Source organism: Rhodnius prolixus, unplaced genomic scaffold, assembly GCF_049639745.1.
Source record: "Rhodnius prolixus isolate KJV_2025 unplaced genomic scaffold, Rpr scaffold_3, whole genome shotgun sequence".
NCBI classification, from domain to species: domain Eukaryota; kingdom Metazoa; phylum Arthropoda; class Insecta; order Hemiptera; family Reduviidae; genus Rhodnius; species Rhodnius prolixus.
Window position 1 is genome coordinate 3,565,874 of NW_027411603.1, and position 25,565 is coordinate 3,591,438.

The following is a 25,565-nucleotide window of genomic DNA, read 5'->3' on the forward strand; positions in this document are numbered from 1 at the left end:
CGAAAAGCTACATTTCGGCTTCACCCTGTACACTCCCGCTCCCACGCCCTCCTCCATCTTGGAGCCATCCGTGTACCACATCGAATCTCCCACAACTGGGGGTCCACGTTTCCAAGCCTGCCCGGTCTACAATACAGAGTTTGAAAGGCTTGTCGAAGTTATATTTGGGAGTCATAAAGTCCGAAGGCAGGGTCCAGAAATAGGGTCCAAAACCGGTCAGAGACACAATAAACGTGCATGCTACGACAGGCAAAATCAACAATATAGTCCAACATGGCGGACCTAACCTTATTTTAAACAGATTACAAAAATTATAATAATATGTAATAACACATACGCCATGAAAAATATTTCAAAAGCAAGATTTCTATAAACCTACAAAATGATTATTAAAAAAAAATAATTAAAATATAATTAATAAAAAATTAATTAAAATCAAAATTAATATAAAAAAAATATAATTAAAAAAAAACAATAACACAAAATAAATATTAATGAAGATATACATACATTTGAATGTATAACCAGCAGTAAGGTTTCTTCCAAGAATCTACTTAATAATAATAAACACTTTGATGAGATGGGCTTTTATTTATGTTGTAGATTGGAAGATTTATGTTGTAAATTGTGTCTTTGTAGAGGTATGCTTTATTATTGTGTAGAGTTGTGTGTTGTGTGTTTGTAAAAGCATTTCTACTTAATAGTTTCTCTTGAATACATCTTTTTACTTCAATAAGATGAGATATGAATGGGAAAGATCGTATTCTAAGAATAGAAAACCTCAGAACGCAGGTTATCTAAGAACCTTTGCTATATGGACTGTAATATTACAATTGCACAATATCTTTGAAGATGCAAACTCTGTTCTTTGAAAATGTTTCTCTCTCTTTCTACTTCCATTCATCGTTTTTGCTTGAGTCTTGTTAATCATCACTTGCTTTACATATCTTGCTGTCATTCTTTGCATTGCCAGGGGCTTAAGTTTGCTGTTGGTCATTAATTTTGTTAAGTGCACTGATTTTAGGCATTAGAAACTCCAGAGGGATCTATTGTGGCAGCCATTATAGTTAGAGCAACCATTTTTTTTTTTTTTGCTCATGTCTATTGAACTAAGACTTGAGAATCATCAGATACAGGGAATCTGGAAGAAGTATGAAAGCATGGGTTGTTTTGTTCTGCGAAGAGGAGCAACTCACAGCTATGCAGTTCCTTTGTTAGCAAAATATGTGCAGGTGTTTCCACTGCAGATTGCAGTGGCCCCAAAAAAAGGGAACCTAAGTTCATTCCAGAACTTTAAAAAAAAAAATCTTTCTTACCACTTCTGCGACTTATACTCCTATTTTTTTTTATGACTTTATCTTAAGAGGCATTTTTTCCAACAGTATGGATTCGCATTAACTCTATTTTCCACGATTTACCAGCCAACTAATGTTAAAAGTAGCCTATTTTCCCAATTTCTAGCCAATAACCGCCTAACATACTTTACTATAAATTCCTCATATTAAACATTAATTAGAATGCAAGGCCTAGACTAGTACCGCAATACATCTTAGCTTTGCGGGTCTAGCCTACAACCGCCTAACTTACTTTACTATAAATTCCTCATATTAAACATTAAATAGAATGCAAGGCCTAGACTAGTACCACAATACATCTTAGCTTTGCGGGTCTAGCCTATAAGCGCTCGGCTATCGTGGCGCCTTATTTTAAATTGATGTATTTGTTAGGTGGGTTTCTTTCTTTGAACTTAATTTATTTTAGTAATTTACCATCCATGTGTGAAAAATACACAATAAGTACGAGTGGTTATGATGTGAATGGTGCCTGAAGAGCAGAGTAACTACCCAGCGGTGGCACTCTCTACCGGAAATTATTGTAATTCTTTCCGTCAAAAAAGAATGCACGTTAATGAAAACTGAGGCAAGCAATAGTTAAAGTTATTGTAGCCTTTTTTTAAAAAAATTAAATTATTAACTAATAGCGCCCTGGTTGGAACTGGAGCAGGCAGGATGAGGCAATAATTCATTGCGATATTGCGGGGAGTGCTTTCTATTGGTGCGTGTGTATGTTCACAAAAAAATGAAGAACCACTTACGAGACTAGTAATCCCTCGTTGTTACACAGATGTTTCGCCAGAGAGTAATAATGTTGTTTGCTCTCTGTCTCTATCACACACAGCCATAGCCGCCGCATTGCAAAAGAGATGAAATCTAGGCGAGGAGAAGGAGGATATCGCCTGGGTTTAACGCAAAACGTTTTGTGAACAACCAGTTTCCAGTTGTTGTTGTTGTTGTTAGCAGGGAGCGGTGGAGCAACCAAAGCTAGTCTTTTCCAAAACTCCGCGGTACACAGAGAGACATTACTCGTTTGTTACTCGCAAACCAGTCTTCCACCATCTCTTGGGACAATTCTGCTTCCCCACTAAATCCCACTAAAAAAAAAAGAAAAAATACGATCCCTACAAAAATTACAAAAGGGAAACCGGAAACTGAAATGCTAATTAAAACGGCTCTGCAATAAAATTTATGGATCACTGGCGAATTAAGTAATTTTTTTTGTTTTTCTTTGTGGATTTTCAGTTTTTATACTAAAAGCAGTGATATAATTCTATTTCCCTCCGCATTCCTTTTTTAGCACTCTTCCTCAATCCCAACCTTTTCCCTTTAAATTTTTTTCCCGTGGAATACCAAATCAACAATTGGGGGGGGGGGGTCACAGCTTAAAGCTAAGTTTAAAAATAAAATTTTGTACTAAAATAAAAGTTCTAACTCATTTTAGTAGTTTACTATAAACTTTGAAGCTGTGCTTAATTCAAAAAAATCTTTTCACCTTCTCTGTCAACAGAGCGTTTTAATCCAGTTTTCAGAGAAAAGTTTTCCAAATAGAAGTTTGTAAGTTTATGTGTTTGAAAATCACTACAGGAAGATTGGAATAAAATCGCAGCAGCAGCTGATTGCGAGAAAATCTCAAAATACAGGAAAATTCTATTTGGGAAAAGTGGCACTTCCGGTCTGCCGATTTTCATGGAATTTGGAAAATCAGTGTCACATTTGATTCTTATTAATATTATACAGGAAGCAAGCCAGAACAGCAGTCAGTAATGGCACTTCCGGTTTGCCAATTTTCATGGAATTTGGAAATTCTGTCTCACTGTTGATTCTTATTAATATTATACAGGAAGCAAGCCAGAACAGCAGTCAGTAATGGCACTTCCGGTTTCCCAATTTTCATGGAATTTGGAAATTCTGTCTCACTGTTGATTCTTATTAATATTATACAGGAAGCAAGCCAGAACAGTAAACAGTAATGGCACTTCCTGATATTCATCCAATTTGGAAGATCAGTCTCACTTTTGATTCTTATTAATATTATACGGGTGGTAAGCCGGTACAATAAACAGTAATAGCACATTAGAGGAAAACCTAATTAACCAACTTCCTCTGTTTGAAATGCCCTTCATAGAATTTTCCTACAAAAATTTTTCATAAAAGAAAAGTTATAGATCGTGTGAAAATTGTATAACAAGTTTTTAAGCAAATTGAAGAAGCCCTTTTTCGTGAAAAACCTCACAAAACTGGAAAAATTGACTTTGTTATTTTTTTGTACGTTGGGTGGATCAATTTTTCACTTAATTCATATTTGATAACGGCACCTAAACGAAGTATCAAGTTTCTGCGATTTTTTTTGCTGAGGAGTTTTGATGGATTTGGACTGACAGATTGACAAGATACACACACCCTGTTAGGGAGAGAGAAGGATTACTTCGTAAAAAACACCATTTCGGACTCAGGGGACCTCAAAAAAGGTAACTTCCGGTGAAAAAAACTCAAAAGCGGAAATCTGCACGGTTACCAATTCCTTCTCTAAGTAAGAAAAGTTTTACAAAAAAATTTTGACAAGATCAAGATCAAATATTTTATAAACTTTAAAATTCAAAATATAAAAGACTTATTTTTTTGGCGGGAACAGCCAAATTTACATATGCGTAACCAGTGTTAGATCGCTGTTTTAACAATTATAATACCGGAAATTGAATAACCAAGCGTGTTATTTATTTAGCGGAAACCCCCCCAAAAAAACAGCCGCCCGGCCAGGTTCCATCAAATTATTCCCCACGGGATAATATGAGAATAAATTTAAATAAACGTTTATGCAAAACAATGGTACCAACGTATAAAACAATTCTCTCAAAATATCCCTAGTCCATAGAGAGAGAGAGAGAGATCAACCTACTAAAAAGGTAAGTTTCTTGCTCTGGTGCCAGAGTTAAGTGCAGACTCGAAAAGGGACCACTCTCTATCTGGGAAACTCGATTACTATTACCACCATGTTAGAACCCAATGTTCTCATCGCGTCCCTTTCACTTGAAGCTAAAACCTTAGTATCCTCCCTGACCTCTCTCCTGTTCAAACCGTCTGCCCCCCATCGGCCAGGAGGTCGGCAGAAATATTATACCCTTTTTTGTCGCTTTCCTAAAAACCCCTTTCTTGCTGTGGTGTTCCTGTGAGTATAACAACATATATCCTTATGTTTGTCTCTCTCTCTCTCTCTCTCTCTCTCACTGTTGGCGACATGAGTCCCGTAGTTTACGGTTATTACTCGAGGTTTTCCTGCCACTCCCCCCTTCGCCAGTTTCGCCAGGGGGGGGCAGGAATTGCGTTGTATGCCCGTCATAAGGAAGTTGCTTACCCAATCTCGTATATCAAAGCGCAAAATGTGACCTACTCGGGGCTCTTATGTTCCTTTCACTCGCTCCACCCATAATTTTCTTTATTTTCCTTTTCTTCCTTTTCCAAAGTTTTCTCCTTTTCTTTTTATTTTCCATAATTTTCATTTAACCTAGAACAAAAAGTACAAGGTGTGAAATACTTGTTTGATTTTTCTGTTTAAACAATTATAATTTCCCTGTTTTCTTATACTCCAATATAAAGTAAAGTAATTGCCTATTTTTTCAGGCAGTCTTTACGTCCAACTACCAATTAGGTGTCGTGGACGGAGGCGACTAGCAAACATACTTTACTATAAATTCCTCATATTAAGCATTAAATAACCTGCAAGGCCTAGACTAGTACCGCAATACATCATAGCTTTGCGGGTCTAGCCTATAACCGCCTAACATACTTTACTATAAATTCCTCATATTAACTATTAAATAGAATGCAAAGCCTAGACTAGTACCGCAATACATCTTAGCTTTGCGGGTCTAGCCTATAACCGCTCGACTACCGTGGCGCCTTGTGCCATTGTCTTCGTATATTACATTATGGTTCATCACATTATGATGCTTGCTGATTATTACGATATACAATGTTTATGATATACGTAAAGGTTATTTCGTTATACCCAATATTTCAACCTAAGTCTTGTGGAGGCAATCAAGCTTAAACAGTTTCCTTTCTCGAACCCAACTATAAAGAGAAGGAAGTTTAATTAGTACCTTCTTTTATAATCGATCAGCTTTTGATTTTCACCGTAAGTATTTCGTATTTTTGGTCATCTAATTACGAAACAGTTTTACAACTTTGTTTGTGTGTGTGTGTTGTGTGTGTGTGTATCCTTAAAAGTAAACAAACTGAACACGAATTTCATATGTAATATTTCCCTTACGTGCTTACAGGCGACGCCACAATATGGTTTTGTTCGAAACCATTCTACCGGAAGACCATTTTTCTAAATTGATTTTCGTATTTGTTTTTTTCTCCCAAAAATGGCGCCTACCATTTTCCTTAAACCTACGTACTGTCCGTAAAGTAGTTCTAACCATTTTATTGGTACTATATCTTCAAGGAAAACACTATCATTAGTAAAGGATGTGGTGGGGTACCGTTTCAGCTTCCGGCTTAATTCACACAAAAAAGAAAAAAACTCCAACATTCCCAGTATTTCCAATGAAAACTTAGAACCGGAAATTCGGCACGATTGCAAGACTTCTTCTTACAAAGATTAAGAGAAAATAAATAAATTCCCCAGTTTGGAACATTTAATCCCTTTTAAGAGTTGAGAGATATCAAGATGAGTTTGTAGGGATGCTGATTTGGAATTGTATCAAAAACTTTTGGAAATATTTTTTTTTTCTTCTTTGAATGGGAGATTTTTTTTTTATTATTATTATTATTCCTTTTCCTCCCAGAGGACATTCTGGAATAAGAATGGGGAAAATCGATAGAAAAGCGTATGTTCGTGGCGGGAGAAAATTTCTTTGGCTCCTTTTTTTGGAGGGAGGGGGTTATTCGTCCCCCCCTACTAACTCGCCATCTCCCCCCTCCACAGCTAAAAAAAGTTGCCTCGATTCAATGCGGATCTCATACCAAACTTACATTGAAAACTATAATCTCAAACTACACACATATATACTAAAACTAGCTTTCTAAAGTTAGTTACGCTGTTAAAGCGCTCCGGTTTACAAGGCCAGTGGAAAACCTAATCGAGTCATACATTCCAATAGCCAGACATCTTCCACTTCCGTTTCTCTTGGTCACCCTGTCTCATCTTCTACCTCTTACAGGCACTTTGTGTTTCCATTTGTTCCTAAAGCCAAGAGCATGACCAAAAGAAAGATTGGCAAGAAGCCATTATTATATAGTATATAATTGTATATAATAATGTAAACAATAAACTCTTATAGTTACAAGTAACGCCACTGTCCAATTTAAAGCTATATATACGGAAACTATATAACCAACTATATATACGGGAAGCCAAAAGTGAGTTTAAATGACCACACAACCAACCACAGATCTTCATGACACCAAAAAATACTAATAAATGCCTTATAGGCAACTTTTTTTTTTGCAACATTTAAAGTTGGCAAAAAGTTAGTTCTGGGCTGTGCACAAATAGTGATGTTACCAATGAATTTAACGATCATTTAAAGTAGACGTATAAATGTGTTAAGTTCGTTGAAATAGATATACTGAAATATTAAATGCTTCATTTTGATCAGTTTATCGCCAAAGTTAGTGAATGTTCAACTTCATTATGAACAGCGTAGAAATCGAAGGCTAAATTTTAAATTTAGTCATACTACTCTTAAAATGACAAAGCAGTTGAAGGGCGACCGAAAACTATAATTCCAAGTGTATAATAAGATTGGTAATATCGAAGGCCTCGATCGAAGAAAGAATATGGTATAATTTATTAGAATTAAGCATTAGAAAACTTTGTGCTTTGATCTTACAAAAAAAAAAAAAAACAAATGCAACCAGAACAATGATGGAAGAAAAAGAGCAATGGCGCTGGACAACCATTTTGGAGATAGTAGGGCGTGGCCTACTGGGCGTGGCTTACTGGGCGCGGCTAAGTAATCCCAGCATTTGATTGACCTAACAAACCGCCTACTTTTCCTACTTCCAATTAATTGACGTGCTTAGTCAATACTTCATTGATAGTTTTTTTTTCCCCTAGGAAAAATGTAACTTAGAATTTTCTTACTTTATTTTCTCTCATAGGTAATTGATAAATTATCGGAAAATGCAATTTAAAAAAAAAAAATCATGATAATAATTTTATTCACCTAATGATTAATTGAACTGCAGATGAAATCGGGACTGAAAAGTTAGGGGGATATCCATCAATTTATTGAAAAAGTGGTAAAAGCAAATTGTGCGTATTGTGGTACAATAAATCCGCCATTATTTTCATTTGGCTACAAAATTAATCACTTAAAACGACATTTCCTTCTTCCATTACTACGTTAGGCTATTTAGAGGAAATTGGTTTGCTTCTAAAATAGGAAAAATTGCATTTCCGGTAGTACGTCATTTTCTATAAGTCTTGAAATAGGAATAGTCCCTTTTTCTTTCAACATTTTTTGGAGAAGTACAAGATTTCTCATGACAGACAGTGCAATTGCTTCTTAGCAATACTAAGAAGTTAATTTATACGATTTACTAGAATACGTAGTTTCGAGACTTGTACTTTTTGAAGGTTGTAATGAAGTAGCTGATGCCCAATTTTTCCCTTCGAGTTAATCCAGAAAGCTGTCCTAAGTTCGAATATTTTCACTTTGAAAGTACCAAAAAATGTTTATTAATAAAAGCACATGTTTTTGTTTTTGTCCTAGGTACAGACACAAAACTCTCCGACGTTGACGGTCTCCCATACTGGACACTGTTATATGGAAACGGCCCAGGCTATACAATGCCACGTGCTGTGCCAACAAATGTTAGCGGTTCAGAGAAGAACGCCGTACATACTTCGGCCGTGCCAAGACAATGGGCTACACACGGCGGTGAAGACGTACCAGTGATGGCACAAGGCCCACTGGACATGGCATTGTTCTCTGGCACTATGGATCAAACTGTGGTGGCACATGCCATCGCTTATGCAGCGTGTCTGCCACCGTATTCTTATAGATGCCAAAATAGTACACCGGCTGTATCGAAACCACAGGTAAAATTTATAAGTGCTTTGGTTTTTAAAGGTTTTCTTCTCCATTCCTGTTGGGCTCCCTAATCCTTTTCCTTGAGGATCCTTTCCTAAAAGGTCGACAAGGTTCCTCTAAGGTATTAAATTGAAAAATAACTATATTTATAATACTAATAGCAATTCGTAAAAAAATTCAAAATTTGAAGTAAACCTGAGCAGCAGAAGTGCCAGATTACTATACTATACATTTTTAGCTACATATTTTTACCTACTAATTTGCAGTTAAAACGAAAATAATTTATTACTAAAAAAGTGTAATAATAAAATGACAAATAAAAAAGTTATAGTTTTACAGGTGGGAAATTAGAGTACGAAGTATACAGAAAATTGTTCGAGCTATTGAAGAAAGAAAAATCGATTCAATAAAATCGCAATTCATTTAGCTGATTTCGTATAAAAGCTTAAATTTTATTGAGATTCCAAATTCGAAATCGTTATTATCAAATAAAAAGTACCAGCTACGCGGGATTCGAACCGACGATCTTCAACACACAAATCCACTCTTCTAACCACTAGACCAACGCAAACCTTTAACATAATGGCATTATTTTCTCTTACCATTATACTCAGAGGAAATAAAATATCTCTTTTTAATCGTCATTTATTAAATAATAAGTGATTCGATTTTTTTTGGCGTCTATTTACTATTCTTTAAAGGTTTTCTCCAAGGAGGAAAAAGCCTAGAATTCAGCTGCCCCAGCTGGTTTTTCGAACATGTTATTTTTCTGCTGGAAGAGGGGGGGAGTTTGACCTAGGGAAAAGCGAGACGGAAAAACTTTCCTCTACGATAGAGACGAGGGCAGATAGAAACCCATTAAAATATTGAAGTTTCTTGTACATTGGTTTTTGTTTTTTATTTATATCCGGTGTTGTATATCTAAGAGCATTTATGGAACTAGATTACATTTGTATGCATTACGTACTATTTCGTTAATTTATTTTCTAACCTAAAAGAATTTTCCGGTCTGTCCTATGTTTTCCTACCTTTTCACTCTTGATTAACTTACTTTTTCTAAGCTTATCTTTTTTCATAAAGTTTTTTTGGAAATTTCCATATCTACGTGCTGAGGTACAATTTCTAAATTTAAAGACGTAAATACGATTTTAAATCTATAACTTTTCTTCCGGGAGCCTGTGAAAGTGTTGTAGAGCTTTACTGTAGAAGGCAGAAGAACTTATTCGCGTAAGATCAAGAAAATGATTTGCTTATCTCTATATTACTGCTGGTCCACAACTCCCTACTACGACACAGACCCTTCCACAGCCCTAAAAGGTTCTAAAAGGGGCTAGGAAACTTTTATGACTACCAAATTAGGTGCCGTGGAGGGAGGCGACTAGCAAACATACTTTACTACTCCTCATATTAACACATTAAATAAAATACAAGGCCTAGACTAGTACCGCAATACATCATAGCTTAGCGGGTCTAGTCTATAACCGCCTAACACACTTTACTATAAATTCTCTCATATTAACACATTAAATAAAATACAAGGCCTAGACTAGTAGCGCAATACATCTTAGCTTTGCGGGACTAGCCTATAACCGCCTAACACACTTTACTATAAATCCCTCATATTAAACATTAAATAAAATGCAAGACCTAGACTAGTACCGCAATACATCTTAGCTTTGCGGGACTAGCCTATAACCGCTCGGCTACCGACGCTTCGCACCAAACACACACTTCTATAATAATTAGTTCACAAACCTAGAAAAACATTTATCACTCTCCAGCATCCATATTTAACCCATAAGCTACAGCGGAAATAAATTTACGCAATTAAAATAACGTAATCAGTTTACTATGCGCGTTCAAACACGCCCTTACAGTTTAAAATTATTTTTTACCGATAAAATAAATTAGCCATTTTCATTTTATTTTTTTATCTTTAACTAAGAAAAATGAATTTACTGTTTTTATTACATTATAAAAAATAAAATGAATGCATCGGACAGTTCTGGTCAATGGGCGTGGCAAACAAATAAATCGATTCGGATTTAGAATTATTAAAATAATTACTTATATTCACAGAAGCACACAGCTGTAATCTTCCGTGAAGGGAAATTTAAGGGAGGGAGGCCTGAGATCCGCTGCGTCCTCTGTCAGAAACAGTTACAAAAAAAAAAGAATAAAATACAATAAAAAAAACAATAAAACAGATTTTCTGAACATTCACATGAATTTTTATAACTTATTACAGCTTTCAAAATTCTAAATTTTGTTTATATATTTCCAGGCGAGGAGGGTGAATAGACTTCCTTCTGAAGTCTTAATTTAATACAAGTTGTGAACTTACCGCGTAGAAACAACAATCAATATTAGTAAAGGGTAGCCGAGCGGTTATAGGCTAGACCCGCAAAGCTAAGATGTATTGCGGTACTAGACTAGGCTTTGTATTTTATTTAATGGTTAATATGAGGAATTTATAGTAAAGTATGCTAGGCGGTTATAGGCTAGACCCGCAAAGCTAAGATGTATTGCGGTACTAGACTAGGCTTTATTTTTTATTTAATGGTTAATATGAGGAATTTATAGTAAAGTATGCTAGGCGGTTATAGGCTAGACCCGCAAAGCTAAGATGTATTGCGGTACTAGACTAGGCTTTGTATTTTATTTAATGGTTAATATGAGGAATTTATAATAAAGTATGCTAGGCGGTTATAGGCTAGACCCGCAAAGCTAAGATGTATTGCGGTACTAGACTAGGCTTTATTTTTTATTTAATGGTTAATATGAGGAATTTATAGTAAAGTATGCTAGGCGGTTATAGGCTAGACCCGCAAAGCTAAGATGTATTGCGGTACTAGACTAGGCTTTGTATTTTATTTAATGGTTAATATGAGGAATTTATAGTAAAGTATGCTAGGCGGTTATAGGCTAGACCCGCAAAGCTAAGATGTATTGCGGTACTAGTCTAGGCCTTGTATTTTATTTAATGGTTAATATGAGGAATTTTGTAGTAAAGTATGTTTGCTAGTCGCCTCCATCCACTACACCTAATTTGGTAGTTGGAAGTAAAGCCCGCCTGAAAAAATAGGCAATTACATTGTTTTACTTTACTAAAGTTGACTATATAACAAAGGTAAAGGTTAACTATATAACAAAATTTCATAATTTAAAGGAAATTAGCTGAACGGAAGTACCTTCAATAGATTTTTTTTGTATTTTTTAGCACTTTTTGGTCAAAAATGGCCCCTTATACGAAAAACAGTCAACTAATTCTTAGTACAAATTCTAACTTAAAAAAAAATATTAATTTCGCAAAAGTACAGTAAGGAGAACTCCTGTGAGTGCTCACACTAGACCTAGGCATGCCACAGATCTCTCTGGATGGATCATAATCGATCCACCCGCTTGTTTTTCTAAGTGTTCCTGTGGGAAAAATTAGGAAAGCAGATAAAATTCATTTATTACTGAGATCCCAAAAATGGGATGAATAGTGGGGACTGGAATCGATTCCCCTTTCTTGGCCTTTTGATGTTATCATGATAGTATATGGGAACTTAGCAGCAATGTATGTACTAAGTTGTAAGTAAAGCACGCCTGAAAAAATAGGCATTACTTTACTATTTACTGTTCCCCTCTCTCCTTGTATGTGTTGCGCGTTTGAGTAATCTTGGAGTATAATATATATATTTAGTTCAGTAGAAGCTATAATAGTGAGCGCCTGTTGCCAACATTTTGTCTCCATGATAGCTAGATATATTGTGCACATGGGGAAAACTTGTTGCAAAGGACACTACTTAGCCCTCAGTAGTGCTAACGACCAAGACCTGGAGTTTGTTGCTGGAGAAGAGAGAGCGAGAGAGAGCTATGTTACCATTAGCGCTACTCTAACAAGAAATATAATACGGCCCCTTGTACATGACCACCACCTTGTTGTCTGGATTATTTGTCACATTATCAAAACAGCCATATTGTTATATGGCCGATCAGGTTATAAAATTTGAAAACGTTTTAAGCCTCAAACATCAGTGTGTGACAATTCTACAAAAATCAAAAATCAACGGAAAAAACAAAAACAAAAAATGCTTGTTACGCAAAAAGAGAAGCTGGAAGCAATTCTGGAGAGAAACAATATTCAGATTCAGTCTTACTTTCTCTTACAGTTGTAAGTAAGAGAAAATATTGGACTGTTTCCTGTTTTTTTTTCACCGAAATGTCCATTATAAGTACTCTGAGACTCCTCCAAAAAAAGGTGGTTTATTCAAATTGGTCAGTGCGCACTTGTTCCTGAGTAAGTGCTCAGCATAGCTGGGAAAACATGACAGGTAATGCAAATTCATATCTGCTTCAGGAACCACCATCAAACTCGTTAAGCTTTCAGTTCTTTCAGATGTTGAGTAACCAGAAATATCCTTTCAAGATCCCCTGAAAATGGAAAAGTGGCTTTTAAAACAATGGAATGTTCTAAAATAATAAGCTAAAGCTTCCTTTTAATTAAGACGAAAAAAATATTTTGAATAAAAAATAATTTATTATTTAGGCGCCACGGTAGCCGCAAAGCTAAGATGTATTGCGGTACTAGTCTAGGCCTTGCATTTTATTCAATGTGTTAATATGAGGAATTTATAGTAAAGTTTGTTAGGCGGTAGTAGGCTAGACCCGCAAAGCTAAGATGTATTGCGGTACTAGTCTAGGCTTTGCATTTTATTCAATGTGTTAATATGAGGAATTTATAGTAAAGTTTGTTAGGCGGTAGTAGGCTAGACCCGCAAAGCTAAGATGTATTGCGGAACTAGTCTTGGCCTTGCATTTTATTTAATGGTTAATATGAGGAATTTATAGTAAAGTATGTTGTTAGGCGGTTATAGGCTAGACCCGCAAAGCTAAGATTTATTGCGGTACTAGTCTAGGCCTTGCATTTTATTTAATGTGTTAATATGAGGAATTTATAGTAAAGTATGTTAGGCGGTTATAGGCTAGACCCGCAAAGCTAAGATGTATTGCGGTACTAGTCTAGGCCTTGCATTTTATTTAGTAGTTAATATGAGGAATTTACAGTAAAGTATGTATTGCGGTACTAGTCCACGGCACCTAATTGGTAGTTGGACGTAAAGCCCCGCCTGAAAAAATAGGCAATTACTTCACTTTAATTTACCAACTATTTTTTAAATTATCGTTTCAGTTGACAGCTAAAATAAAATTGGTAATTTATCATTTCAGTCTTACCTAGGGAATACATTAAATTTTTTGAGGCATGTTATCTAAAACTGTTATGCAAATTTCACATGAAGACCACATGCTGCTATTGGGCTGTTTTATTCTATTTTTAGCCAGTTCTGAGAGGTTGTTTTTTCTCTCTCTCTATTTATTATACATTAATCGATAATGTGATTCGATTACAGATATTTTTTTTTGTATCCACGTTCTCTTACTCCTATTAAGTGGTAATACTACGATCGTTGATTTTGTATAAAATTTTTGTAAGGCTCTTTTCTAGGAAGGACTGACTGACTATCACTTATATATTCCCCCAAACGGGCATCCAGGGTAGAATTCTCTGGTATCAGGGAGAAGTTTTCCCAAATTGACGACTCTTAATCGCTATTTTTTTCGGTAAATTTCTGGATAATCGTGAAAGGGTTCAATTTGTATTTGTGTTTGATCCATCTATATTGTCTGGAACTTTTCCTCTATAGTAATGAGTTTCTGGAGCAGCTGTGACATCACGGTTCTTTCCACAATATTAGGGTGTATCATTTATAATATTGAAGTCAACTATCTTATTTAGTACGAATTCTAAGTTTCCAAGAAGTTGAGTGAGTATTTACTCCAGATATATTTTTTTTTTTTGCAAATTTGAAATCGCAATACTTTTATAATTATGGCGCTACGATAACCAATTGGATAAGAGGCTAGACCCGCAAAGCTAAGATGTATTGCGGTACTAGTCTAGACTTTGCATTTTATTTAATGGTTAATATGAGGAATTTATCGTAATGTATGTTAGGCGGTTAGAGGCTAGACCCGCAAAGCTAAGATGTATTGCGGTACTAGTCTAGACCTTGCATTCTATTTAATGTCTTAATATGAGGAATTTATAGTAAAGTATGTTTGCTAGTCGTCTCCGTCAACGACACCTAATTGGTAGCCCGCCTGAAAAAATAGGCAATTACTTCACTTTACTTTTACTTTACTGTAATAATTATTTGGTAATTTATAAGGCACAGGTAGCGGAATATTACTTCCATTTATTGGGCATTCTAGGGCGGTATTTAGGTAATGGTATATCAAAATGCTTCCGGTGATAATTCAATTTACAAAAAAAAAATTCCATCCCCATACCCAATGCAGGCTTCCTCTCGCGCAGTAAATAAGGGGCAATAAAGGCGAACAAACAGTACCAAGAAGTAGATAATAAAAACATTGATAAAAAGAGAGAAAGAAGCAAGTCGAACACCGTTTTACTAGCGCCCTGGGAAGTATATAACCTGCAAATAAATAACAATGGAAGAAAACAATGGCGGCCAGGAATTGAAACTCACTAGTGTGCTATAGAGTTGGGTGAGCTGGTTGTTTTTAGAGCGACATCAAGTGGCTATAAAAGAAAAAAAGAGTTACTTCCTTCCTTCTTAAATATTACGAGTGATCCAGAATAATTTACAGAGTATTGTGAGAACAAGTCACTATGTATGTGTCAATAGTATGCAGTCAACAATTAATTGATTGGGAACTTAGCGTACTTCATCTAAATGATTTTCAAATTCACTCTGCCGCGCGCATCATCTCCTCCCATCAGGCTGTATCCAATTCTTTATTCCTCCTGCCAACTTGGTCCGCTATCTTGGGATCGCCAAGCAAGACCATGATGCCTTGGCTGTGTAAGCAAAGAACCAAAGAGACCCTGTGTTTGGGCAGAAATCAGATTACTCTGATCACAGGCCTCTTCATGGGGCACGGTAGGTTCAACAAGCATCTGCGCAAGGTGGGGCTTATCAGCTCGGAGTCGTTGTGCAGATTATGGTCAGGAAGAGGAGGAAACGGCCTCTCATCTGTTGTTCGACTGTGTTGCAATCGTGCGTTTGCGCTATGAAACCTTTGGAACGCTGAGGCCGAAGGAGATAGTAGCGCAAAAAGAACTATTAGGGAAAGTCCTCAACCTCTTTAGGAGGGGAGGGTTCGCTTACTAGAACTAAGAAGGGGCTGGCACAATAAGTCTTCTGTGGCTGCGGTGCCATGGGGCGTAGGTCCCATCGCATCTATTATTATCTTATTATTATTATTATTATTATTGGGATCGCCAAACGACTCACGTGGAACCAACGTACCAAACTAAAAACGACTTGAACAGACCAGATAGAACAAATTACTATTGTGCCTCATATTCAGACTATCGAAGCTACCACTGGAACAAAAATTGACTAATATACAAGCAGCTCACTCAAATCGATCTGAACTCACAAACTGGGAGATTTCAATCAAATTCTCAAATGCAAAGAAAAATTCCATTCATTATTATTTTTTTTTTTTTTGATGATTTAAGACGCGTCAACATCTAAGGTTATTGGCGCCAGGAGCTTTTTTCATTGCACTGCCGGCCTCCGGACAGTGTTCTCTCGTTACAGACAACACTGTCCATCACCGGACAGTGAGCTCAAAATTCCATATGTAGCTGAAACAGCACAAACTAAATATCGAAACTTCTACTTAAACTCGCTTCTTGTCAGTCCAATCCTTTCGATACAAAAATCTAGCGTCCATCTTCTGTTCCAGATCTTCCGCTATGTAGGTTGGAATCGTGGTGAACACATTCCACCAGTAATATAACCAATTCCAACGTTGGCATTGGATGGATAGCTTCTTTCTTACATCAGATTCACTGATTATATATATTTATTTTTTTCTGGTAGATTGTGAATTGAAATAAATAAAAAAAACTAAATCAGCACACACACTAACACTTACCATTTACTAAAATCACTTTTTCGAACTCATGGGGGGGGGGACCACAAAACGGATAAAAAATAAATTACCTTCCTGAAGATAACCTGAACATCGCATCTAATGCAAAAAAAAAAAAATTAAATGGATCTGTTACAGATGTGTATACCAGATGAAAACAGTGTGACCAACGTAAAAGGTCGACCAGGACGTGGCGGTGTGGTGTTGGCTAGCTCGGTGATGTCCGAAGACACGCCATCATTACAGCAGACGTCATCATCGTCCACGTCATCGTCGGATGGTGATGGTGGTGGTGGTAGTGGTAACAATAGTAATAGGTCGTCATCACCAATGAAAATCAGCCAATATATTCCAGCGCTTATTATTTTAATGGCGGCGATGGCTGCTGTCACCTGACAGATTACTTAAATTTGATTTATGGGTAATTTTTTTGGTTATAACCTATTTTATTTCATTTGTTGATTTCAAACTTTATTGTTTATTTCTTTCAGATTTTATATAGAAGTTTTAATTGTGTTATTTATTCCTCTGTACTGAATAAATTCATTTTTGAACGATAATGAGGAACAAAGAAAAAGTGAAATTTTTAATGGATAAAAAAACATTGAAACTGAAAAATAATTAAACGTGGAGCCCAAAATATCGTAGGCTCTAAAAGTATTATTAATATGCTACCATTGTTGTAAATATTTTCACAATTTTAGATAATAAAGAATTTATGTAATAATTTAATTATTAAAAAAAAAAAATCAATAAAATCGATTATTTAACTCGATGGCCCCTCATTTTTTTTTTTTTTTTCTTTGAACGTTTTGAACTCCGTGTTAGGTGTAGGTTATAAAAATTGTAATTGCATACAATTTATAACGGACATGTGTCATAAGTAGCGGCTCTGATAGATACGATAGTGTGGGCATTACGTCAGAAGATCTGAAGCTCTTATTCACTCAAAAAGGCCGCCAGACTGTAACTACAATCGAGCATAACCTCCACCTTAAGGTGGTTAACTACACCTTCTTATCTCTCAAAGCCACTGACGAGGACATACATCCTTGTCTTATCCTCATAATTTTTTTTTCCCCCCCAGATCTACATCTAACAAACCTGAGTTCAAAGTTTAGGTCATGATTTAAAAATAAATTGTTTAATTGATTGCACATTGTTTTATTTATTTATTTATATTGAAAAGTGGAAAAATTGTGTAAAAAAAAAATTCTTTATTTTCTTTTTTAATATCTCAAACAATAAAAAAAAAAAAAGAAGCTTATTTATGTTGTGATAAAACCAGAACTTTTAGGAGCTCAGCACTGAAAAGGCAGAGTGGCTGTACGTATAATGGCTGCCAGTATAAAAGCTAGTTTTAGGCTTGCAGATAGAATACATAAAGGGGCAACTGGGAGTGCAGAAGTTACCGTCTTACGTCATTTGTAAAAAGTAAAAATTTGACCAAAAAAAACTGGGAAATTAAAAATTCAAGACGCAATACAGAAAATAGTCTTTAAATTATCATAATTTTTCCACTTTTCAAAGATTTTTAAAAAAAAAAAATGAATTACCTAATTTTTTCCTAAATCTTCGTCTAATAAGGAAAGAAAAATGCAATTTGTAACATTTCACATTCCAGAGGTACCACAATTTTCACATATCAAAGCATTTTTTATTATCATTATAGATTATTACTTGATTGTTGATTATTTGTTAAAATCGATTAACTGTTACAATTATTTTTATGTAAATAGTGTGAATAATAATAAATAGATAAATAATTATAATTGTTAATAATAATAATTAATAAAAAGTAACAAAGAAAATTTATAATTGTGATGTAAATAGATAAAACAAATGTAATTGTATTTATTTCTTTGAAAAGAAAAATTATTTATTAAGGTTAAATAAATTATTTGTGTATAATAAATAAATTAATAAGAAGTTCAACACTGACTATTGATTGAACAATCGATTTAATCGAAAAAAAGATTCCAAGAAAGTGGTTGAATGAAAAAAAAAAAAAAACAGGGAAAATAAATTATGTAATACGATAATTTGTCTGTATAATTATTTTTAACTTTGCAAGCCTGAGGGTTGGCTGATTTTTTGTTTTTCTTTGTTGTTTATGCATCATGAATTTGTTTGTTTTTAGCCAACAGTTTTTTTAATCTTTTAAGTATTTTTTTTTTTTTAAATATTTCTTACTCAAATTAGTAATATGCAGGTTTTAGAAACGTACATTATACTGATAAAGAAGAGATCTCAGGGCCACTTCAGCTTCTTGTTCTGGGGAAAATATTTCTTTAAAAAAAAAAAAGGTTTGAAATCACATGTATGAAAACAGGGAAAAACTTCGTCTTTCAAGTCTTTCACTTCCGGTACAATGATATTCTTCCCTATCGGATTTTTACGTAGTTCTTTTGTAATTAAATATTGCACAGTTGTTAAAGTTGTAACATATACTTAAAATGGTAAATTAGAGTAGAGCCTTATTTCATTACGCATGAATAAAGACGGCTTGGAAAATCTTTTGCTCTTGCTCTGATTGGATGCAGCATGCGATGTTTGGGCGAAGTTTAAAGAAAAACCGGTGGAATCATTTTTTCTAAAAAACAAAACTAACCAATCAAACAAACGCCAACTTTGAATCTCTTCCGCAAAATGGCACTTCCGGTTTAAGTGATTCTTATTTTGAGAAAGGAAGTTCCTAGACTCTCTGACAGGAAGTGAAAAGGGAACCGTCTGTAAGGATTCCTAGCGATTGTCAGGGAGGACATGTTGTTGTGAGTTGGTTAGAACTGATAGAAAGTTTCGGACAATGTGTTAGTGACATAGTAGGGGCATTGCGTGGCTGTTGGACGTTCTGCATGGCCAATGAAATCAAGCGAAATTCGATAGTACAACTCGATAGTTCAACCCGATTGAAAACAAAAATTGACCTCTCAGCTTTTTTGTACCTGAATCTTAGGTTTTGAACCCACCATTCTCAATTGAAATTCCTTAACAGCAGGAATCCATTACGGCCAGCAGTGTGTCTTGCAGTATTGACGGCGTAGCGCAGTCAGTACAAATGTTTACTTTCTTCCTGTTCTTGGCATCTCCCCCCCCCCCCAAAGCTACAAACAGGTGTGTGTGGTGGGATGCTGCGCGCATATGTACGCTGAGTTAAATTGGTTTCCACGGTGCGAGTATTGCTAGCTTCCATTCATCACTTTGGACTAATGTAGAGGGAGTCTCTCTCTCTCTCTCTCTCTCTCTCTCTCTCTCTCTCTCTCTCTCTCTCTCTCTCTCTCTCTCTAGCTATCCGGCAAAACTGGTGGAACGGGATGCGGGATGCCAGGGTTGCTGAAAAGCAGAACGACGTTTGTTCGAGTGTAACATCCCCTTAACATTTCACAGCATCCTGGTGTAATGGTTGGGCATGTAAGCTACGCCACTACTAGCTTCGTTCTTCGGGCTGCAGTATTAACAAGGCGTCCTTACTATCAATTCTCTCAACGCTTTTTCTGAAATGGGAAACTAAACAGAAAATACGATTTTCCTGCACGTAAGAAAAATTACATCCGGCTTTTCGTTGTTTAAACCAATCTATTCTAAAGTTCAACGAATGATCTTTAGGTTCACAGTGTTGGATGATAATCTGTCGTAGCATGCAGTTTATTGAATCCCTGACTGGTTTTGGACTGTCACTCATTATCAGACGTTGATTTCTCAGTTTTTGTATAAACATCTCGACTTCACTTACGTCACCGTCTCGCATTGCACTGGCTGACAGTGTGAGTAGTGCTTATCTTACTGCAGCAGAGAAAGAGAGAGAAGGTAAAATCTGGTGGTGTAAAACCCTAGAGGTTTGTAGTGGCGGTAGAGTCCATTCTGCCCCGCTAGATTTCAGCACCGCACTAAATCTCTAACTTAACAGTGGCCGACAAAGTTAGTCTTAGAGCTCCTCTCTCTCTCACACTCTCTCTCACGGAAAAATGAGATAAGGGTAGATAGTAGAGTTTAAAACTCGCACACAAACATATTACATCATGCAATGGAGGTCTAGTAATATAACAGAATTCAACTGCTCCTGTTATCTTGCATTCACTGCTGAGCTCCTATTTCCCTCATCTTCAATGTTATCTCGCTACCCTGAGTGCCTTTCTCTCTCAACCTGCCAACTCCTGTCCATACAGACGTGCAGACACACCCTTTTGTCTCTTTTTTTTTTCTCACACCTTACTAAATGACTCTTTATTTTTATTATTTTTTTTTAGTCTACTTTTAGTAAGAAGAGAACATACCGTAATCGTGGCAAATTTTTTTCAATCGATTAATCATCTGAAATATCGACTCTGAAGTTTTTCACAAATTGTGCTCAGTGTGAGTGAAATTTTTCCAGGAAAATTCGACAGAAGGGCAATTCTGTGGGAAATAGGGTTGTTAGGCATTACTCTAACGTGCCATTACTGTTCATTGTACTGGCTTACCACCTGTATAATATTAATAAGAGTGAAATGTGAGAGTGGATTACTAAATTTGAAATAAAATGAGCCTACCGGAAGTGGCGCTTTACTGAACGGAATTTTCTGTATTTTAACTTTTTCACGCCAACGACTCCCACGATTTTATTCAAACTTTGTGTAGTGATTTCCAACGCATAAATCAACAAATTTTACTGGAAATTCCATTAAGGATACTTCTGGGGAAAACTCGTAGACTTTTTTTTACTTAGTACAGTGAGTGAAATTAAAAAAAAAAAACAATAATAACTGGCCATTTTTCTTTGTGATTATGTGCATATGTCCTGGTTCAGCGACACCATATAGGAAAATCTGCTTTTCTCTCTTTTTTCCCTCTCATGTATTTCCATAAATGCAACTAGCAATCAGGTCAGGTAAGCTACTCACAAAAAAAATACATTCATAAATATTTATTTTGTTTGCAATGTCCTCAACAAACCCGCAGAATACATAATTAAACAAAATCAATTTGTGCAAAAATAAAATTATTTGCAAACATTCTGATGCCTACTTTCGCTACGTGGAGTCTACGTCATGTTTTATTCACAATTTCCTTTTCTTTCTTTTTTAATGGATAAAAACTTAATTTCCGTTATTTTTTTTTTAAAGAATTGTTCATTTAACATTCTGATGATGGCGGTAACATTTAATCATGAATGGAGAATTAGCGTATGTAGTACTTAAATTCTTAACTCAAATATCGAACTACGTAATTAACGTATACTTTGAAAATCTTTTTTTTTTTTGTGAATTAACGCAGGCTGATGTCCCACCAGGAAGTGACGTAGGACCCATTTTATACTCAACTCACATGACGTCATCATCCTATCAAGGACACACCATGACCTAACACAGACTTACATATTGATGCCACCCAGCAATGAACTAATCTACCCACATTCCCGGGATAGTCTGTCTACTTCATCTAAAAACCGCTTGCACAGGTTACTGGGACTCGCTACCTGGAATTGTTACTTAGACCACGGCCGCCTCACCTGTAACCTCCAAAGAAGTCCTTAAAAGACTGGTTCCACAGGCTAAGCTCATTACTCGCCTTGTTATCCGGAAGATAGATCAGGGGGGCCAGAATTGACGCAGTATATTGTCCTCTTCCTCGGTGAAAAAGGGCAGTAGTACCGCTGGGAATCAACTTAAGACTACCGTTACTTCGGGAGATGCATCATTCGCAACAAAAAAATTCCATATGGTTCATCCAAAACTATGGCTCGATTCAGCCCCGTTTTATAGATATTTTTAATTTTATATTTTTTCAAGGTATCACAGTGAAGTATCGGTAGTCTTATGTTGAACACAGTCTGTATACAACGGACAGACCTGTGCATTCCGCCACATCACTTTGTGCATATCAGATAACACAGAGGAATGCTTGCGACAAGCTAGAAACCCTTCATCATCTGCCCAAAGAATACAGACGACACATCTTCACATCATAGATGCATGGACAAAAAGATGGAGAATTGAAACTTGACCCTCAAAAGAGTCAAAGTTCACTCTCCGGCTCCAGGCTAGGAGCTCCTTAATCTCTTGTCTTCTTCAATCACATTAACTTCTTTAGATAGACGAACATCTATACTAAATCAATTCTATGTGGACCAACTGGTACTCCAGCCATACAGACAAATGTACGCACAATCTCTACGCCACTACGACAAATAGTCGGTACCCTGTTCTGTTCACAAACCTGTAATTTCACCCTGACCTCGACATTCCTCACGTAGAGCAGCTAGCCAAGGAAGAGCCACCAGAAATACCAACACAACACTTCCTCATTGCCCTAATCCTTTCGTACAGTCTTCGGCACTCCTACCATCCCTGACAATCCTCCATGCCAATTGAAGCACCACTAATCACGAGAACTCTTTCGAGACCGGCCAGCAAAATGGGTGTATCACGGTCGAGAGTGTCCACCAATGAATGGGCAGTTTCTCTCCTGCTGTTGCTCACGGTTTACAGATTACTTCCTCTGATCCCCTAAATACCCAGATTTTTAATTTCTTAATAAATTTTTAGAAAAAAAAAATTATAATAAAAGCTGATTTACTGGAAGGAAAACTAACGGAAAACCTCTACAACAAGAAATATTAAGTTACAAGACATAATTAGACTTTGAATATGGGTTGTAAAGTTTGGGGATATCCTAAAACTTCCATTCACAACAGAATGCAGGTACCTTTCAGTCTAAAAACTCTAAAGATACATCCTATAACGTTTCAAAACATACGCTACACACCGGATATCAACATACATTTTGTTAATAACATAAAATAGAAAACATTCCACGAAGATGAGCACAAAATAACACACAGACTCTCTCACTTAGACACAAGCAAATCTAAAAGCACAGCCAGACTACCACAGCTAGTATAGCTAGTACAGGATGTGGCGTAGTGGATGTCCTGAACTTCACAATGCCGGAGTGACGTCAATGGATAGCTTTTCTACCCACGCCATTCACGTCAACAGTCTCATTTATATGCAATGGGCAAATATTATAATTATTATCATTATGACAGATTTCCCTTGTAAATAAATTGTTAGAAAAAGTTGAAAACAAAATTATGCAAATTATCTTATTGTGTATAAAAAAAAACAACGTTGCCAAGAATATTTTGTATAGAAAAAAAACAGGTGAAAAACGCTAAAAGTTATAATTTTTAAAAATCCATGGAAGGGATGAGCGGTTAGCTTTGATTTTATCCTGTCGAAACATGCATGCTTATTGTATCCCTAACCGGTTTCGGACTTTCACCCATCAACAGAGGAAATTAATCAGGACGGTGTAGAGATTTCGACTTCACTCATGCTTCCGTTTCAAACTACGCTCGCAGTTACTCAACTGTTTTGCAAAGTTATGCTGCTCGCACAATTAGACTCCAGGGGTCCTGAAATTGGAAATTCCTGGAGATAAAAAAAAACTGTGGCTGTGTCTTGGACACGGCCGTGTGTTGTACGCGAATACGTGTTACGTAACGGGTTATATTTTTTATATAAAATATTTTTATTCATGTATTTAGGATGAAATCAAGGAAACAAATCGAGGATCGAACACAATCTATGCCTATACAGTCCCGATGTCGATGTAGAAGCGATTTCATCATCCACTTGCATAATTTCAACCGCCCCAGCTGCAGTTGTACTGGACACCGTCGTTGATCCGCTCGGCCGCAATCATTCTTTTACGTTCCTGACGGCACAGCTTGACTCGGTCATATGATGTTTTATTATTACCATTCGATTGTACTTGAGAAGCCCTTTTCAACCGCATACCGATCTCTGTATTTGTTTTTGGCTTTTCGACGTGTATAGGCCGACATTATATATTTTTGATAATATTTGTTTTATTCTAACACCTTATTATATTCACTGTCACTATTTTACACTAATGTTTTATATACAATCGATAGATTGTGACGACAGCTGACGATTAAAACTTAAACGAACATCGTAGCTTCTACGAGTCAAAAGTTACTACTAATTGCAAATCTCGATACGCAGCAAAATGATCTCAAAATGGCGGCGCTTTTCCCCTGCACCGCGTGCGATGCGTCACAGTCCTCGCTTATCGTAATGAAATTCTTTGATCCTTTAGCTATCCAGTGGGTCTAATTTAATTTTAGATCTAGACGATAGATTCGAAACTATAATGCCAAAAACTGTATCCCCCGATTTTGTTATCATTAGGTTTTTTTTGGATTGCCTCCATATGATAGCACGTCAAAATCTGTGAAAAGTGCCACTTCTGGCAGTAAATTTTCCTCAGATTTGGAAATTTAGTCGGTCATTCGAGTCTAATTGACATCGTACAGGTGTGAATTTATCACTTTTCATTATTACTTTTTTAAACCAAAATTGGGATTAGAGTGAATAAAAAAAATGGCAAAAAAAATTATTTCCTGTAAAATTCAACATATAAATGATTTGACAAGTTTCACGCTGTAAAAATGGAAAATCACAGCTGTATTTGTAATGTAACGAAATACATAACTCACAAATCTATACAGAAACAAAGTCCTTATAAATAAATTTAAATATTCTGATTGTGCATATATGTGTAAATCTAACTGAAAATTATATAATGCATAAAAATATATATGTGTATTCCATGTATTTATTTAGATATAATATAAATAAATAAAATATTCAACAATAGAAGAAAAAGAAATTAAAACAAGAAGGGTAATGGCTAAGCTTGGAGGGATAAATATGGAAAAATAATAATAAATTGTGAATATATATATATGTATGTATTTAATTATGTAAATAAAGTACTGGGATTTACTGTATTTGAAAATATATAAATGAGAAACTTATATACATTAAAATATTAAAAATATTTGTAAATAAATGAAATAAAACAAATGTTTAGTTATTGTTGCTACCAAAAATTTTTCCAATTTTATTTGTTTAATCGGACGCAAAATTGGTATCACTCTTAAATCAAATCTTAGGAAAATTCACACGAGTTACTTCACGTAATTAGATTTCCTTGAAAGAATTTGTTCCAGAAAAAAGGATAGTTAATAATAAAATATTATATTTGAAGGAAAGATCATCACAGCTTCCTCAAAACGGGTGCTGTATCAAATGAATCTGAAAAACTCTGACAAAAGACCAAATAATAGACTTTCTTGGCTTAAGGAAAACTTGGCAGAGCAAGATACAAAACAAAATAGCATAAAATGTTTTTATTTACCAATATACAAAAATACAAAGTT

The 25,565-nt window shown here is 35.7% G+C and overlaps 1 protein-coding gene across 1 annotated transcript in view; it reads left to right on the forward strand.

Annotated features, from left to right (window-relative positions):
• Nucleotides 1–25,225, forward strand: part of LOC141452836 (alkaline phosphatase-like) — a 611,245-nt gene extending 586,020 nt beyond the window's left edge. The window contains exons 9-10 of the mRNA XM_074125291.1: nt 8,063–8,391; nt 16,475–25,225. Coding sequence (XP_073981392.1) covers nt 8,063–8,391; nt 16,475–16,732 — 587 coding nt within the window. The 3' untranslated portion in view covers nt 16,733–25,225. The remainder of the gene's footprint in view (nt 1–8,062; nt 8,392–16,474) is intronic.
• Nucleotides 25,226–25,565: the final 340 nt, after the last annotated feature.